This window comes from Oryctolagus cuniculus, chromosome 1 (genome assembly GCF_051225735.1).
Source record: "Oryctolagus cuniculus isolate XC-2025 breed Fujian yellow rabbit chromosome 1, ASM5122573v1, whole genome shotgun sequence".
Lineage (NCBI taxonomy): Eukaryota > Metazoa > Chordata > Mammalia > Lagomorpha > Leporidae > Oryctolagus > Oryctolagus cuniculus.
Genome location: NC_142867.1, coordinates 8,416,964 through 8,432,965, shown reverse-complemented (window position 1 = coordinate 8,432,965; position 16,002 = coordinate 8,416,964). Strand labels below are relative to the sequence as shown.

At 41.5% G+C, this 16,002-nt stretch overlaps 1 protein-coding gene and 1 pseudogene across 2 annotated transcripts in view; both read right to left on the bottom strand.

Annotated features, from left to right (window-relative positions):
* Positions 1 to 9,125: 9,125 nt before the first annotated feature.
* On the bottom strand, positions 9,126 to 9,856 carry LOC149128271 (BLOC-1-related complex subunit 7 pseudogene; annotated as a pseudogene). The gene has a single exon (XR_016229193.1). The product of XR_016229193.1 is annotated as a BLOC-1-related complex subunit 7 pseudogene (transcript).
* The window catches only part of SLC22A24 (solute carrier family 22 member 24), a 41,938-nt gene continuing 35,061 nt past the window's right edge, over positions 9,126 to 16,002 (bottom strand). Inside the window, exons 7-10 of the mRNA XM_002720992.6 lie at positions 13,751 to 13,965; positions 12,229 to 12,337; positions 11,256 to 11,459; positions 9,126 to 10,369 (exon numbers count right to left, since the gene is read on the bottom strand). Coding sequence (XP_002721038.3) covers positions 10,309 to 10,369; positions 11,256 to 11,459; positions 12,229 to 12,337; positions 13,751 to 13,965 — 589 coding nt within the window. The 3' untranslated portion in view covers positions 9,126 to 10,308. The remainder of the gene's footprint in view (positions 10,370 to 11,255; positions 11,460 to 12,228; positions 12,338 to 13,750; positions 13,966 to 16,002) is intronic.

Here is a 16,002-nt window from a genome sequence, read left to right as displayed (position 1 = left end):
CAGCTTTACCTGCTACACCACAATGCTGGCTCCTACTGTATTTTTAAAAATAGCTAGAAGAGAGGATTATGGACATTCTTACCACAAAGAAATGATAAATGTTTGAGATAATTGATATGCTTATTATTTTGACTTGATCATTACACATTGTATATGCATATCAATCAGCAAGCTATACTTCACAAATATGTATAATTACTACATATAACTAAACACAAAGCAAAATATCTTACTATATAAGAAGAAAAAGAACAATACTGCTAAGCTTTAATTTGAATTTGAAAAATATCTCTGGGGGCCTGTGCTGTGGCACAGCAGGTTAACAACCTGGCCTGAAGCGCCGGCATCCCATATGGGCGCTTGTTCAAGATCTGGCTGCTCCACTTCCAATCCAGCTCTCTGCTATAGACTGGGAAAGCAATGGAAGATGGCCCAAGTCCTTGGGCCCCTAAACTCACATGAGAGACCTGGAGAAATCTCCTGGCTCCTGGCTTTGGATCAGCGCAGCTCCGGCCATTGCGGCGAACTAGGGAGTGAATCAACAGATGGAAGACCTCTCTCTCTCTCTCTCTCTCTCTCTCTCTCTCTCTCTGCCTCTCCTCTCTCTTGTAACTCTGACATTCAAATAAATAAATAAATAAATAAATCTATCTTAAAAAAAGAAAAATATCTCTGAAAATTTGCATGGAGAGGGGCCGGCATTGTGGCATAGCCAGTAAAGCCACCACTTGCACTGCTGGCATCCTATACGGGTGATGGTTCTAGTCCCAGCTGCTCCTCTTCCGATCCAGCTCTCTGCTATGGCCTGGGAAAGCAGTAGAAGATGGCCCAAGTCTTTGGGCCCCTGCACCTGTGTGAGAGGCCTGGAAGAAGCAACTGGACCCTGGCTCCTGGCTCCTGGCTCCTGGCTTTGGATTGGTGCAGCTCTGGCCGTTGCGGCCAATTGGGGAGTGAACCATTGGATGAAAGACCTCTCTCTCTCTGTCTCTCCTTCTCTCTGTGTAACTCTGACTTTCAAATAAATAAATAAATAAATAAATCTTTAAAAAAATTTGCATGGAGAGATAGTTCCTGTTTCTTGCTAGTGCATTTAGCAACACAGGAAGTGTATAAAGCATCTGATATTTCTGTGGTTCAACAAATGTTAATTGTCATCAGTTTGACTTCAGTGCCATCTAAAATTCACCTGTAAGTGATATTTCATCTTAAAATTTTAGGTTGAACTCATGAAGGAAACATTATCACGTCCACAGCAAGGCTGATTTAATGTTCCAAATTTATTCAGTGTTTATAATAGAGGCTATTTCTTTTCATTCAGAGAAACTTCAATTTTGGTTCTGAGCTAAAGACATTGTAATATATTTTACCACAATTTATTAGTTAACTTTCCATTATTTTCACTGAAATACCTTATAGAACATAGGAAGGAAGGTTTATTTCAGCTAACAGTTTTGGAGAGAGGAGGTGGTGGAATGTATGAGCAGGGAGGATCACATGGTGAGTCAGGAAGGAGAGAGAGAGAGAGGGAGAAGGAGGGAGAGAAAATGTGCTTATCTTTCTTTTTTTAAATAAACTTATTTGAAAGTCAGAGTTACACAGAGAGAGGAGAGGCAGAGAGAGAGAGAGAGAGAGAGAGAGAGAGAGAGAGAGAGAGAGGTCTTCCATCCTCTGGTTCACTTCCCAGTTGGCCGCAAAGGCTGGAGCTGTGCCGATCTGAAGCCAAGGGCCAGGAGCTTCTTCCAGATCTCCCACATGGGTGTAGGGGCCCAAGAACTTGGGCCACCTTCTGCTGCTTTCTCAGGCCACAGCAGAGAGCTGGATCAGAAGTGGAGCAGCCAGGTCTTGAGCCGGCACCCACATGGGATGCTGGCACTGCAGGTGGCGGCTTTACCCGCTATGCCACAGTGCCAGCCGCATGTGCTTAACTTTTATAACCAACCCTCTTGTGAGACCTACCTTCTGAACGCAGTCTCCAATAACCTAAAGAACTCCACCAGTGTCACTTACCACCCTTAATCCATCAACAATTAACATCAATCCATTAACCATTAATGTAAGACTTTGGAGTTTAAACATGTGCATGAGTTTGGGGAGCTAAATCCTGTTCAAACGATAACATCCCACTCCTGATCCTTCAAAATTCTTGTCTTTCTCACATACAACAGTCTTTCCAGTCTCCAAAGTTTCAAAGTATTAACTGAGTCTAACATTAATCCAAAAGTCTAAAGTCTGAGACTCAAGGCAACTTGCTTAGCTGTGAGCCTCTGTAAAATCAAACGCAAGTTATGAAATTTCAACATAAAATGGTGGGACAGGCCCAGGATATACATTTTCATTTGAAAAATGGGGAGATAGGGAAATAGAAAGAATCAATCACACCAAAGCAAGATCAAAAACTAGCAGTGCAAACATTAAAAGCTCCACATTTGGGCCGGCGCCACGGCTCACTAGATTAATCCTCCACCTTGTGGCACTGGCACACCGGGTTCTAGTCCCGCTCAGGGCGCCGGATTCTGTCCTGGTTGCCCCTCTTCCAGGCCAGCTCTCTGCTGTGGCCTGGGAGTGCAGTGGAGGATGGCCCAAGTCCTTGGGCCCTGCACCCCATGGGAGACCAGGAGAAGCACCTGGCTCCTGCCATCGGATCAGCGTGGTGCACTGGCCGCAGTGCGCCGGCTGCAGCGGCCATTGGAGGGTGAACCAACGGCAAAGGAAGACCTTTCTCTCTGTCTCTCTCTCTCACTGTCCATTCTGCCTGTCAAAAAAAAAAAAAAAAAAAGCTACACATCTGGCATCCTAGGTACACTGTGCAGGGGACCGGGCTCCCAGCGGTTTGGACAAACGCACCTCTACAGTTTTGCCAGGCATGTGATTCATGCATGAGTTGCTACAAGTTGGAGTGTCATCACTGAAGGTCCTGGAGTGTTTCCTAACTACAGGAGAATCACACTATCTTCACTGGTTTTACATCCAGCCTACAAAGTTGACTACTTTGCTTCAAGAAAGGAAACCCACACTGCACCTCTCCTCCTCCAAGCTCCACACCCTTGCTGCTATGACATAACCACTGCCAGACTCCATTCTGTATTAGGGGCCATAGGGAGCCTCATTTTCAGAACCAGGCAGTTTTGAATATAATTTACACTATGTCTTGAAGTCTGGTATTTTGATGCCTCCAGCTTTATTTTTGTTGTTTTTTTTTGATGGCTTTAGCTATTTGGAGTCTCCTGTGACTCAATATGAATTTGTTGATCATTTTTCTAGATCTGAGAAGAATATCTTTCATAGTTTTGACAGGGATCACATATAATCTGTAAATTGCTTTCAGTAGTATGGACATTTTGATATTAATCCTTCCAGTCCATGAACATGGAAGATTTTTTATTTTTGTGTTTTCTATTTATCTTCTTAATGTTTTAAAATTTTTCATTGTTGATATCTTTCACATCCTTGGTTAAATTTACTCTAAGGTAGTTAAATTTTTTTTGTAGATATTATGAATGGGACTGATCTTACAAGTTCTTTCTCAGCCATGGCATTGTTTGTATATATAAAGGCTATTGATTTTTATGTGTTGATTTTATATCCTGCCATTTTGCCAAACTCTCTTGTGAGTTCCAATAGTCTCTTAGTGGAGTCTTTTGGAAAGCTATGCATCTGATAAGGATTTAATACCCACAATATATAAGAAGCTCAAGCAACTCAGCAACAACAAAACAAAGAATCTAAGAAATGGGCTAAGGATATGAATAGGCACTTTTCAAAGAATGAAATACAAATGGCCAACAGTCACAGGAAGAGATGTTCAGGATCACTACCCATCAGGGAAATGCAAATAAAAACCACAACGGGGTTTCACTTCACCCCAGTTAGGATGAATATCATCCAACAATCAAAATATCACAAATGCTGATGAAGATGTGGGGAAAAAGGTAACCTAACTCTCTGTTGGTGAGATTGTAAACTAGTACAAACATCATGAAAGGCAGTATTGAAATTTCTCAGAAATTTGAAAATTGATCAAACATATGGCCCAGCCATTCCACTCCTGGGAATTTACCCAAAGGAAATAAAATCAGCATATGGAAGAGTTATTTCTACCCCCATGTTTATGGCAGCTTAATTCACAATAGCTAAGATACAGAATCAACCCACATTTCCATCAACTGATGACTGGTAAAGAAACTGTTGTATACATACATATATATATATATATATATACACACACACACACACATACACACATACATACATATATATATATACACACACACACACATACACACACACATACATACATATATAATATGAGGAGATACTACTCAGCTGTAAAAAGGAACGTAATCCTGACTTTCACAACAAAATGGATGTAACTGGAGACCATTATGCTTAGTGAAATGTCAATCTCCAAAAAACAATCACATATTTTCCTTGATTTGTGGCAACTAATATACAGAGTCCCCCCAAATGTAATGTGTATGATTTGATTATTGTTTATAGCCCTTGTCTATGCTCCTGGGTTTTCTACTTACTACTTGTTGATTTCATTATTTATTAGAGAATTAAGCTTGTGATTATAAAATGAATTGAAAGTATGTCATTTCAAAAATTAAAAGAAAAATAAAAAAGAAAGGGGGAGGGAAGGTGGGAGTGAGGATAGTAAGAAGGGAGGGTAGAATGGGAAGTATCATTATATCCTTGAAACTTTATATGTGAAATACATGAAATTTGTTCCCTTTATACAAATAAAAATTGGGATAAAACAAAAGTGGATAATGGACATGAATAGATAATTCTCAAAAAAGAAATACAAATGGCCACAAATCTATGAAAAATTCTCATATCACTAGCTTTCATGGAAATGTGCATCAAAATCAGAATGAGATATTAGTTCTCTTCTATAAGAATGACTATCATCCAAAAACACAGAGAGGAACAGATGCTTGCAAGGATGTGGAGAAAGGGGAACTCTGACACACTAATGGTGGGAATGTACATTAGTGCAACCAATGTGAACAGATAGTCTGGAGCTTTCTTTAAAAACTACAAATAGGGGCTGGCACTGTGGTGTGGCAGGTAAAGCAGCCGCCTGTGGGGCAAGCATCCCATATGGACACAGGCTGCTCCACTACTGATCCAGCTTTCTGCTATGGCCTGGGAAAGCCGTGGAAGATGACCCAAGTCCTTGGGCACCTGCACCCACATGGAAGAAGCTCCTGGTTCCTGGCTTTGGATCGGCACAGCTCTGGCCGTTGCGGCCATCTGGAGAGTGAACTAGCGGATAGAAGACCTCTCTCTCTCTCTGCTTTCTTTTTCTCTCTGTGTAACTCTGACTTTCAAGTAAATGAATAAAACTTAAAAAAAAAAACCCTGCAAACAGACTTGCTATGTGATCAAGCAATCCCACTATGAAGTATATACCTTAAAGACATAAATTCATTGTATCAAAGAGATAGCTGTTCCAGGATGTTTATAGCAGCATTGTTCACATTGGTCTAAATATGCAGTCAACCAAAGTGTCCATCATCAGATAAATGTATAAGGAAAATGAATATCATTCATCTATAATAAAGAATAAATTTCGGGGCCGGTGCTGTGGTGCAGCAGGTTAACTCCCTGGCCTGGAGTGCCGGCATCCCATATGGGCGCTGGTTCTAGTCCTGGCTGCTCCACTTCCAATCCAGCTCTTGCTATGGCCTGGGAAGGCAGTGGAAGATGGCCCAAGTCCTTGGGCCCCTGCACCCACATGGGAGACCTGGAGGAAGCTCCTGGCTCCTGGCTTTGGATTGGTGCAGCTCCGGCCATTGCAGCCAATTGGGGAGTGAACCATCGGTTGGAAGACCTCTCTCTCTCTGCCTCTCCCCTCTCTCTGTGTAACTCTAACTTTCAAATAATAAAAAAAAGAATAAAATTCTATTATTTGGAGCAAAATGGTTGGAACCAGAAGACATCATGTTGAGTGAAATAAGCCAGACACAAAAAGACAATGCATGTTCTCTCTTATATATGGGAACTAAAATTAAAAAGTAAAAATGCCTAAATGTATCAATTTTTTTTTGCAAATACAGTGTATATAGGTGAACTGGTCATTTCCATTCTATTGTTTATAGCTGTTGTCTATATTCCCACTAAACTAAGGTCTTTTTAAATTTTACTAAACTTCTTATTTGATGAAATAGTAAGCCTTTTTACTGTAATGTAAATTGAAATGTTTTTTCTCAAAAACTAAAAAGAGACAGAAAAGGAGAAGAAAGGAGGGTAGGAGAAGAAAGAGGGAGGAAGAGAGCCAGAGAGGAAGGGAATATCATTATGTTCTTAGCATTGTATCTACAAACCATATTGAATTAAAATTTTAAAAAATAAATAAAAATTAATCAAAAAACTAATTAAATTAATTAAATTAATTGACATATTTTTCAAAAGAATTGGTAGGAATTATATTCTGGTATAGTTTTAATGATTTTGTGACTATTTAAAAATTTATGTCAATGAAGGTGAACATATTTTCTCTAATTACCTTGTATATCTATTGCTGATTTTCCTGCTGGACTATGTATGGTCTTTTTATTTTATATTTGCTGAAATCTTTATTTAGTGACACCAGTAAGCCTCTGACTATAATGTAAATTAAAAATGTTATGCTAAAAATAATAAATGAAGTACTTAACATTTTAAGTTAATGAAAGATCTCCAAAATGCCTTTCGGCTCTTTCTCCCATTGCTTTGCCCATGGATGCCTTTTATCTGAGCTAATCCACAAGTGGTTTCTCTACTTGATTTTCTTGTCCCAAACAAGTTTTTCTCCCTCTTTTCCCAGGCCAGTTTGTAAAATTTTCCAAAGCTTTCACTGTATTCCTTTTTGCTCCCCATTTTCACTAGGAACTTACTAGCAGCTGCCAATATCACTTAGGCGACAGCCTATACACTTTGCTGCTTCTAAGTCTCCATGGTCAAACAAACTAATCCACCATGCTTGAGTTCAGTCTCTCAGAAAGTCTCAGGACATGGGCAGGAAAGAGCCCGGTTCTTTGTCACTATACAGCAAGGATGGCTTTTAGTTCAGTACCCAAGAGAATCCTCATTTCCACCAGAAAAAAACACCAGCCTGGCCTTTATCATTCACATTTCTGCTCTGGTCCTTTAAGTCCTCACCATGGCTGTCCTAGTTCTATGCTTACAGCCTTCCAAGCATTTCTTTAGCCTGCTCCTCCACAGTCTTCCCGCCTTCTCCAGCAAACCAACTCCAAAGCGTCTTCCACATCTCCAGCTCCACAGTTCATAGCAACAACCCCAATTCTTTTTTTTCTTTTTAACTTTTATTTAATAAATATAAATTTCCGAAGTACAGCTTTTGGATTACAGTGGTTCCCCTCCCCCCCATAACCACCCTTCCACCCACAACCATCCCATCTCCCACCTCCTCTCCCATCCCATTCACATCAAGATTCATTTTCAATTATCTTTATATACAGAAGATCAATTTAGTATATACGAAGTGAAGATTTCAACAGTTTGCACCCACACAGAAACAGAAAGTGTAAAATACTGTTTCAGTACTAGTTATACTGTTAATTCACATAGTACAAGATATTAAGGACAGAGATCCTACATGAGGAGTAAGTGCACAGTGAGTCCCTTTGTTGATTTAACAATTGACACTCTTGTTTATGGTGTCAGTAATCACTGAGGCTCTTGTCATGAGTTGCCAAGGCTATGGAAGCCTTTTGAGTTCGCCAACTCCGATCTTATTTAGACAAGGTCACAGTCAAAGTGGAAGTTTTCTCCTCCCTTCAGAGAAAGGTACTTCCTTCTTTGATGGCCCGTTCTTTCCACTGGGATCTCACTCACAGAGATCTTTCATTTAGGTGTTTTTTTTTTTTTTTTCCCACAGTGTCTTGACTTTCTATGCCTGAAATACTCTCATGGGCTTTTTAGCCAGATCCGAATGCCTTAAGGGCTGATTCTAGGCCAGAGTGCTGTTTAGGATATCTGCCATTCTATGAGTCTGCTGTGTATCCCACTTTCCATGTTGGATTGTTCTCTCCTTTTTAATTCTATCAGTTAGTATTAGCAGACACTAGTCTTGTTTATGTGATCCCTTTGACTCTTAATCCTATCATTATGATCAATTGTGAACTGAAACTGATCACTTTGACTAGTGAGGTGGCATTGGTACATGCCCCCTTGATGGGATTGAATTATAATTCTCTGGCACGTTTCCAACTCTACCGTTTGGAGCAAGTCCGATTGAGCATGTGCTGCACTGTACATCTCCTCCCTCTCTTATTCCCACTCTTACATTTAACAAGGATCACTTTTCAGTTAAATTTAATCACCTAAGAAAAATTGTGTGTTAATTAAAGAGTTCAACCAGTAGTATTAAGTTGAACAAAAAAAATACTAAAAGGGATAAAGTATTAGGTTGTTCTTCGACAATCAGGACAAGGGCTGATCAGGTCATCATTTCTCATAGTGTCCATTTCACTTCAACAAGTTTCCTTTTTGGTGCTTGGTTAGTTGATCAGGGAGAACACAGTATATTTGTCCCTTTGGGACTGGCTTAATTCACTCAGCATGTTGTTTTCCAGAATTCCTCCATTTTGTTGCAAAAGACCAGATTTTATTTTTTTTTACTGCTGTATAGTATTCTATAGAGTACATATCCATAATTTCTTTATCCAGTCCACTGTTGATGGGCAGCTTATATAGCCGAGGCAGCCAATCCAGTCAAGGGGTGGTTTATGCCCTAACCAATCACAGCCTGTTGCCAGGCAGGCTCCGTTGCCTGTGACCATCTTGGCATGGCTTTCTCATTTCACCACAAACATAAACTTTTGAAGTATGTACATATTACAGAATGGGTAAATCTAGCTACTTAACAGATGCATTACATATTACAGTTATTTTTATAGTGAGACCATCATCCACTTTTTTTTTAGCATTTTTTGAGGATACAATATATTGTTATTAGCTATTGTCACCGGGCTAGATAACAGATCTCTTGAACTTACTCTTTCTATAAACTGTAATTTTAGATTCTTTGACCAGCATCTCCCCAAACACTCCCTACTATCCAACTGCCTGGGCCTCTGGTAATCAACATCTACTCTCCATCAATAACTACTCTATTTTTTTTTTTTTCTTTTCATTTTGCTTTAATATTGAACTAAACAGAACAACTTAAAGACTGAGTAGGGGCATGGGTTAGTCTGATTCCGCTATCGACCACTTTGCTTCTTTTCAGGAGAAACAGTATGACAGCACAGTTCTCAGACTTCTGAAGAAGAAAATGGAAACTCAGCCCCACGGCACCGTGGCTGCATACGGTATCTCCGCCTCGCGCCAGGCAAGGCACCCTCCTCTGTTCCCTTCTACTTTAACAGATGATTCAGCTGGTCCTGCAGATCTGATGACTGCTCAACATCCTCCCTTTGGGGTTACTTACTTCTTCTGAATAGCTTCTTGCTGGTACTGCAGATGCGTGGTGATGATTGCCATTTTCCTTAAACTGTCTTCCGAGTGCAAGATGGCGTCTTCCTGCAGTACCATGTTGCGAGCTGCCTGACCTAGCAGCTCGGAGCTGCGCGAGCCCTTCAGCACTTGCTTGGTGAGCGCGATCACGTCAGTGCCACAAGTGTTCACCTTTTCCGTGAGAAGCCCCTTCAGGGACTGACCGAATCGCGCCTGCGGATCTGGCGTTCCAGTCGCCATCACCTCGGCTTGCAAACGTCTCCGCACGAATAACTACTCTATTTCTATGAGATCAACTTATTTTAGATTCTTGCAATGTTTGTCTTTCTGTGCTTGCCCTATTCTTCTAACATAATGTCCTCCAGGTCCATCCATGTTGTTGCAAATGATAGGATTTTCTTCTTTTTATCAGATGAATAATCCATTGTGTATCTATACCATATTTCAATTACTCATTCATCTGTTGGTCATTTATGTTGATTCTGCATCTCAGCCATTATGAATAGTGCTACAATAAATAGCCAGTGCAGACATCTCTTTGACATAGTGATTCCATTTCTTTGGAAATATACCCAGTGGTGGGACTGCTAGATCACATGAATAATGCTGCTTTTTCTAAATCCCCTTGGCTATTGGTAATTTGTAGGTGAATTTGGAGCTACTTTTGCAAAGAATTGCATGATGTAATTACTTAGTCAAATTACTGTGGAAAAATACATGATTGTAAAAGGCATCAATTTGTCCATTATTATTTTTTTAGCTAGTTTTATAGTTTTAGAGGAAAAATCTTGATATCATCCCCCATTTTGCTCTGATTTGGATCCATTCTTGGAATACTCCTTAAAATTGTGTTACTTTTATGAAAGTATCTTCCTCCTTCACTTTTCTTGATTCTTTTGTGCTGGGAAAAAATTCCAAACAAAAACAAAGTCAGGAAACAATCAAACAAGGTCCAGAATAACTGTACACAGCCTTCATGCTGAAGGCCAAGGAGATCCTCTACCTACCAACTCTTCACTCAAGACCCATGACATTGACACATTTGTGTTGGAAAAGGTACTGATATCTGGACATACCTGAGAAGGTGGTGTTGAACATTGCTGTGGTCACCACTGTCTTTTTTTAAAAGACATTTGGTGTCTTTGGAAAAATCAAAGGGACAACGGAAAAATTTAAGGGTACTTTCACATTTTTCTTCATTTCAAATTATTTTCCTTTTTTCTTAATTTCATTTCTGTAGAATTTCTGTTACCAGTAGTGAATCTGACAATCTTACAGACTCAGTTCCTTTAGACATACTGTCTTCTCTGCAAGGAAGCTTGTTCCATACCCCAGTCCTGTAATTCTTCCTAACTGACGCAACACACGGGTTTGCGTCCACAAGCCAGACTCACTTCCCTTCTCACATTGTATCAAGCACTCACTGGGCTCTTGGATGGTAAAACCAGTGTGATGGAAATGAAGCATTTGAGTCTTAGTAGGTTTATGAGAAAATGTCAGGTGTGTACATTTCCCATAAGGATAAAAGAGTATGAGTCCTTCCTGTTGGGAATATTTGGACCCTTTCTCCACTAAATCTACTAGTGTGAGATGATATGTGTGACCTAGAGAGCCTCGCAATGCATTGACACCTCAGTGGGTAGGGCTGAGGCTGCCAGTGAACTAAAGGACACGGAGACAAATAGCCCGTGTGTGAGCCTTCACTGCAAATGGTCATTTCCCTCTTCATGACAGAGCTATTAACACAACCACTCCTCACTCTGGTGACAGCTAGAGGATTTACTCACTCATTTTCCACATCCTGAATGGTGTTAGGAAGAGGCCGATTCCTGGTTTCCGGAAGGCAGAAGACAATCAGACCAGCAAGGATGGGGAAGACTCCATACATGACCCAGGGCAGGTGGGGAGAATACACCACTAAGGTCATCAGGAGGGGAGCCAGTACTGACCCCATTCTTGAGAACACATTATTGATTCCTGCAGTTGTTGACCTTTGTGTGCAAATAATGATACGGAGAAAATTTTGTACATGGTATTCTTATTTATCTTCATTATTAAACAGATAAGCTTTGACTTTAATAGTGACATTTACTGTTTGATAGGATAAATTGGTAAGTGCTCAAAACTTCAATTTTATTGCTTTTTTTTTTTTTTTTTTTTTTTTTTACAGGCAGAGTGGACAGTGAGAGAGAGAGACAGAGAGAAAGGTCTTCCTTTTGCCGTTGGTTCACCCTCCAATGGCTGCCGCGGCCGGCGCGCTGCGGCCGGCGCACCGCGCTGATCCGAAGGCAGGAGCCAGGAGCCAGGTGCTTTTCCTGGTCTCCCATGGGGTGCAGGGCCCAAGCACCTGGGCCATCCTCCACTGCACTCCCTGGCCACAGCAGAGAGCTGGCCTGGAAGAGGGGCAACCGGGACAGAATCCGGCGCCCCGACCGGGACTAGAACCCGGTGTGCCGGCGCCGCTAGGCGGAGGATTAGCCTAGTGAGCCGCGGCGCCGGCCTTTATTGCTTTTAAAATAGGGATAAATGTAGCATCAATCCTGGAGAGTGTTTCTTAAGATAACGAGATGATACCTTATAGAACCTGGCACATTGACAGGTATAAAGTTAGCTTTAATATTGAATAATTGAACTCTTAATTTATGCTAAAATTTATTCCTCTGCCATTTTAACAGTCTCAGATTTATTCCCACATAAATGTCAGTTATTTCAGAAAAGTGCTGAATAGAAACCAGACACATGATCTTTTAGTTCGCGTACCTGAATGTGGTAGGGGTGAGTTCCAAAGCATGGACAAAAAAAGTAGCATTGGCAGCAGAAACTGTACCAATTCCCAAAGTGGCTAAAACCACACGCAGAGTTTGCATTTCTGGAGAGAGGAAGACCAAGGAGAGTTAGGAAATCTTGGCTGAAGAAATCTGTCAACCTCCAAAAAATTGTGGGAAGATTCTCTTGGGGAATGTGTGGGGTTTCAGCTGTGGAATCTAAGGTATGAAACCGCAACCTTCCAGAGGTTATGGAATGGTTGATACGTGGATGGACGTGGGCTGCAGAATGTCGTGGCTTAAACAGTGAATGAAAAGATCTCAATCTGTTGCTTCAACTCTTCTGGCACATTTGAGTAATTTTGTTTGTTGTGTGTTTGTATTGCCTTTCCTGTGCCCTTCCTGCAATGTATATATGTATATACAGGTAATAATGGAGAGTTTATGATCCACATCTTGCACAGTTTGGAACCAACAGTGTGGGGAACAATGTTTGATGGGGGACAGGTATACCATCCCATAGTAAGAAACAGATTGCATTTATTTGGGAGTGGACAGTGTGATGACGCACACGCTCTGGAATAATCACTCAGGAGAGAATTAGGACTCCTAGTTGGAAATGATCGATGTTATCCTGAGAAACACTAACACTGAAAATTCAAAAGGCACTTGTGAAATTCATGAAAAAAATTACCTACAGAGATATTTAAACAATGGAGAAGGCTCTTGAGTGGAGCCTTCCAGTCTGGGATACTGAAAAATACGTTACTGCTCTGGGGACATGGCTGAAGTTCCCATATTTATCATGTAAGGTCATTCAATTATTTTAGTAAAATAGATTCTAAGAGAGTCTGAGTTAATTTATTAACCTGTTCCTTGTTTAGACACAGATTAGAAAACAGATTAAAAGATGGAACAAGATTAGACTCTCCCTTTGTTCCTACCATACACTTCTCTTAATGAAGACAGGATTTTTATTTTGTTGTAGTCAAGGAGCTTCTCCTAAAACCTGTTGCATTTATAACTCAAATGCCATCTGCATAAAATGAATATGAAAATGTGTGAGAGAGGACAAAGAGAAAAGGCCTTGAAACTCGAGAAGAGTCCAAGACAGAGGAAGCGAGAGTACTATGTGCCCATCTGGGGCTATAGTTGCAAGGGCTACCTCTCCAAGAGTATTTAAATTCTCCAACAGTATTTAAAGGCATGTGGTGTAACTGCTAAAGAACCTGTTCTGTGTAGTTGGAACTGGTGTCCAGGTTCATTCTACATGTGATGGAGACACCTTCATATGAGAATCACCCCTTGCTGACACTGGTTCAGCTGGAGCCCAAGTCCAGGTTTTGGACAACTTGTTATCAGGATCAGTTTCAAGCCCTCATATTAGCTTCAGCCCACCCTTCAGGTTTCAATGTCAATGCATTTTTTTTTTTTTTTTGGCATTAGGAATATAAGACTCATGTAATTCCTGAGGATTGGGGAAACAACTTACTCATTCCAAATTCTTGCTTTCTCACCTTGGGACAAAAAGGTGTTGACCAGGATGCAAAGTCCTACCAGGAAGAAAAACAATGACTGATTTATTCGCCGGTCCATATGTTTCATTATCAAATGGGCAGAACATCTGGATATGAATGTGATGGCTCCGAAGAGCACCTGGAACAGGAAGATACTGCTCCCCAAGTCCTGCAGGTTGAGTATCAGGCCCATGAAAGGTACAGAGGCTCCCAGTCTGAAGTGAATAAAGGAGTAAAGACATATTTAATAAGGCTTAGAGCTGAAGAAGTGTTGCTGGCCGGTGCCGCGGCGCACTTGGCTAATCCTCTGCCTGCAGTACAAGGCACACCAGGTTCTAGCCCCAACTGGGGGGCCGATTCTGTCTCGGTTGCTCCTCTTCCAGTCCAGCTCTCTGCTGTGGCCCGGGAAGACAGTGGAGGATGGTCCAGGTCCTTGGGTCCTGCACCTGCATGGGAGACCAGGAGAAGCACCTGGCTCCTGGCTTCTGATTGGCGCAGCGCGCTGGCCGTAGTGGCCACTTGTGGGTTGAACCAATGGAAAAGGAAGACTTTCTGTCTCTCTCTCTCTCACTAAGTCTGCCTGTCAAAAAAAAAAAAAAAAAAAAAAAAAAAAAAAGGAAGTGTTGCTTGCAATTTTGAAGACAAGTCCTGCAGCTGAAGATAGCATTATCCCAGGTGGGTGAGGTCAGTGCAAAAGAAAACGCTTCATTTTATTTTCATAATGTATTTTTTCTTCAAGAAAGATCTAAATATAAAATCATGGTAAAGCATGATGTCCAAATGGGCTCTAGGTTGCAGTTTTTTACTGAGGCCCCCAGGAAACGAGTATCAGATATACACAGATTCAAGTAAAAGTTACATAAACACACAGAAAAGGTAGTATGAAATCAGTTCACCACTCAACTGCAGATTATATTTTTTATTTTTATTTTTTATTTTTTTGACAGGCAGAGTGGACAGTGAGAGAGAGAGACAGAGAGAAAGGTCTTCCTTTGCCATGGTTCACCCTCCAATGGCCGCCGCGGCCGGCACGCTGCGCTGATCCGAAGGCAGGAGCCAGGTGCTTCTCCTGGTCTCCCATGGGGTGCAGGGCCCAAGCACCTGGGCCATCCTCCACTACACTCCCTGGCCACAGCAGAGAGCTGGCCTGGAAGAGGGGCAACTGGGACAGAATCCGGTGCCCCAACTGGGACTAGAACCCGGTGTGCCGGTGCCGCAAGGTGGAGGATTAGCCTAGTGAGCCGCAGTGCCGGCCTCAACCGCAGATTATAAAGAATTAGCACAGATAGGATCAGATGTTGAAAATTAAGGAAATAGTGGTTTTTATTTTTATTTTTTGCCACAGTTCAGCATCCTGTGAGGCTCTTCTCTTCCCTCCAGCACAAAACCTTCTTCACTTTAATCCTAGTGGGTGAGGCTGCAAGAACACCAAGAGGGAACAGTTTTCCATGGGTTTCCTGCATTGAAGGATACAGTGACCAGAGTTCTAAGCAATCTAAGAAATAGAAGCAGTGAAGTATTAGCTACAAGTGTCAGAATTGAAGTCAAGAGCGTGGCAGCTAAGTATACTTTCAGTAACGCATGGCAAGGACGTGTGGGTTGTTCATAGAGAAGTAAAGGCTCTGGAGTCATTTTAGTTCCTTTGTGGGAAGAAGGATGGAGACAAAAGGCATGGGGTGAGTCCAGTGATTTATAAGAGGGTAATACCCAGCCAAATTCGCAGGGCCTAGAGAGAAATGTGTTTGCAGGAGCCAGAGGAAAATGCATTTCTTATATCACAAGAAATGGAATGAAAGGCTAAATGGCGTTTGGAGGCGTCCACGGAATCTATACAGAAGTGTCCAGGGAAGGAATCTGCTTTGATCATCGACTGTGCTCAGGATCTTATGTTTAACAATGCTCAGTTCTTTCCTTCCCATTAGCTCTTCCCCCTTTTCCTGCATAAATCAGGACTTGGCCCACAGGTTAGAGGCTTGGAGAGACAAAACAGCATGGCAAAATAGAGAAGTAGTCAATAATGTCTTCTTCCCGTCACCTTATTGTCTTCCAAGGCAGCCTGGATCAGAGAAACAGAGCCACTGTAACTCTGAGTGAAGATCTGAGCTTTTATGTGGTTGGCTGAAATAAATTCATTGGTAAGATGAGATCATTCTTGGGAAAGAACAAACTGGACTTTTTATTACTGGCAAGGAAAGTAGACGTTAGGCTGATTCTTAGAGGTTTCATTCAAAAAGGGGGAAGCAATCATAGGA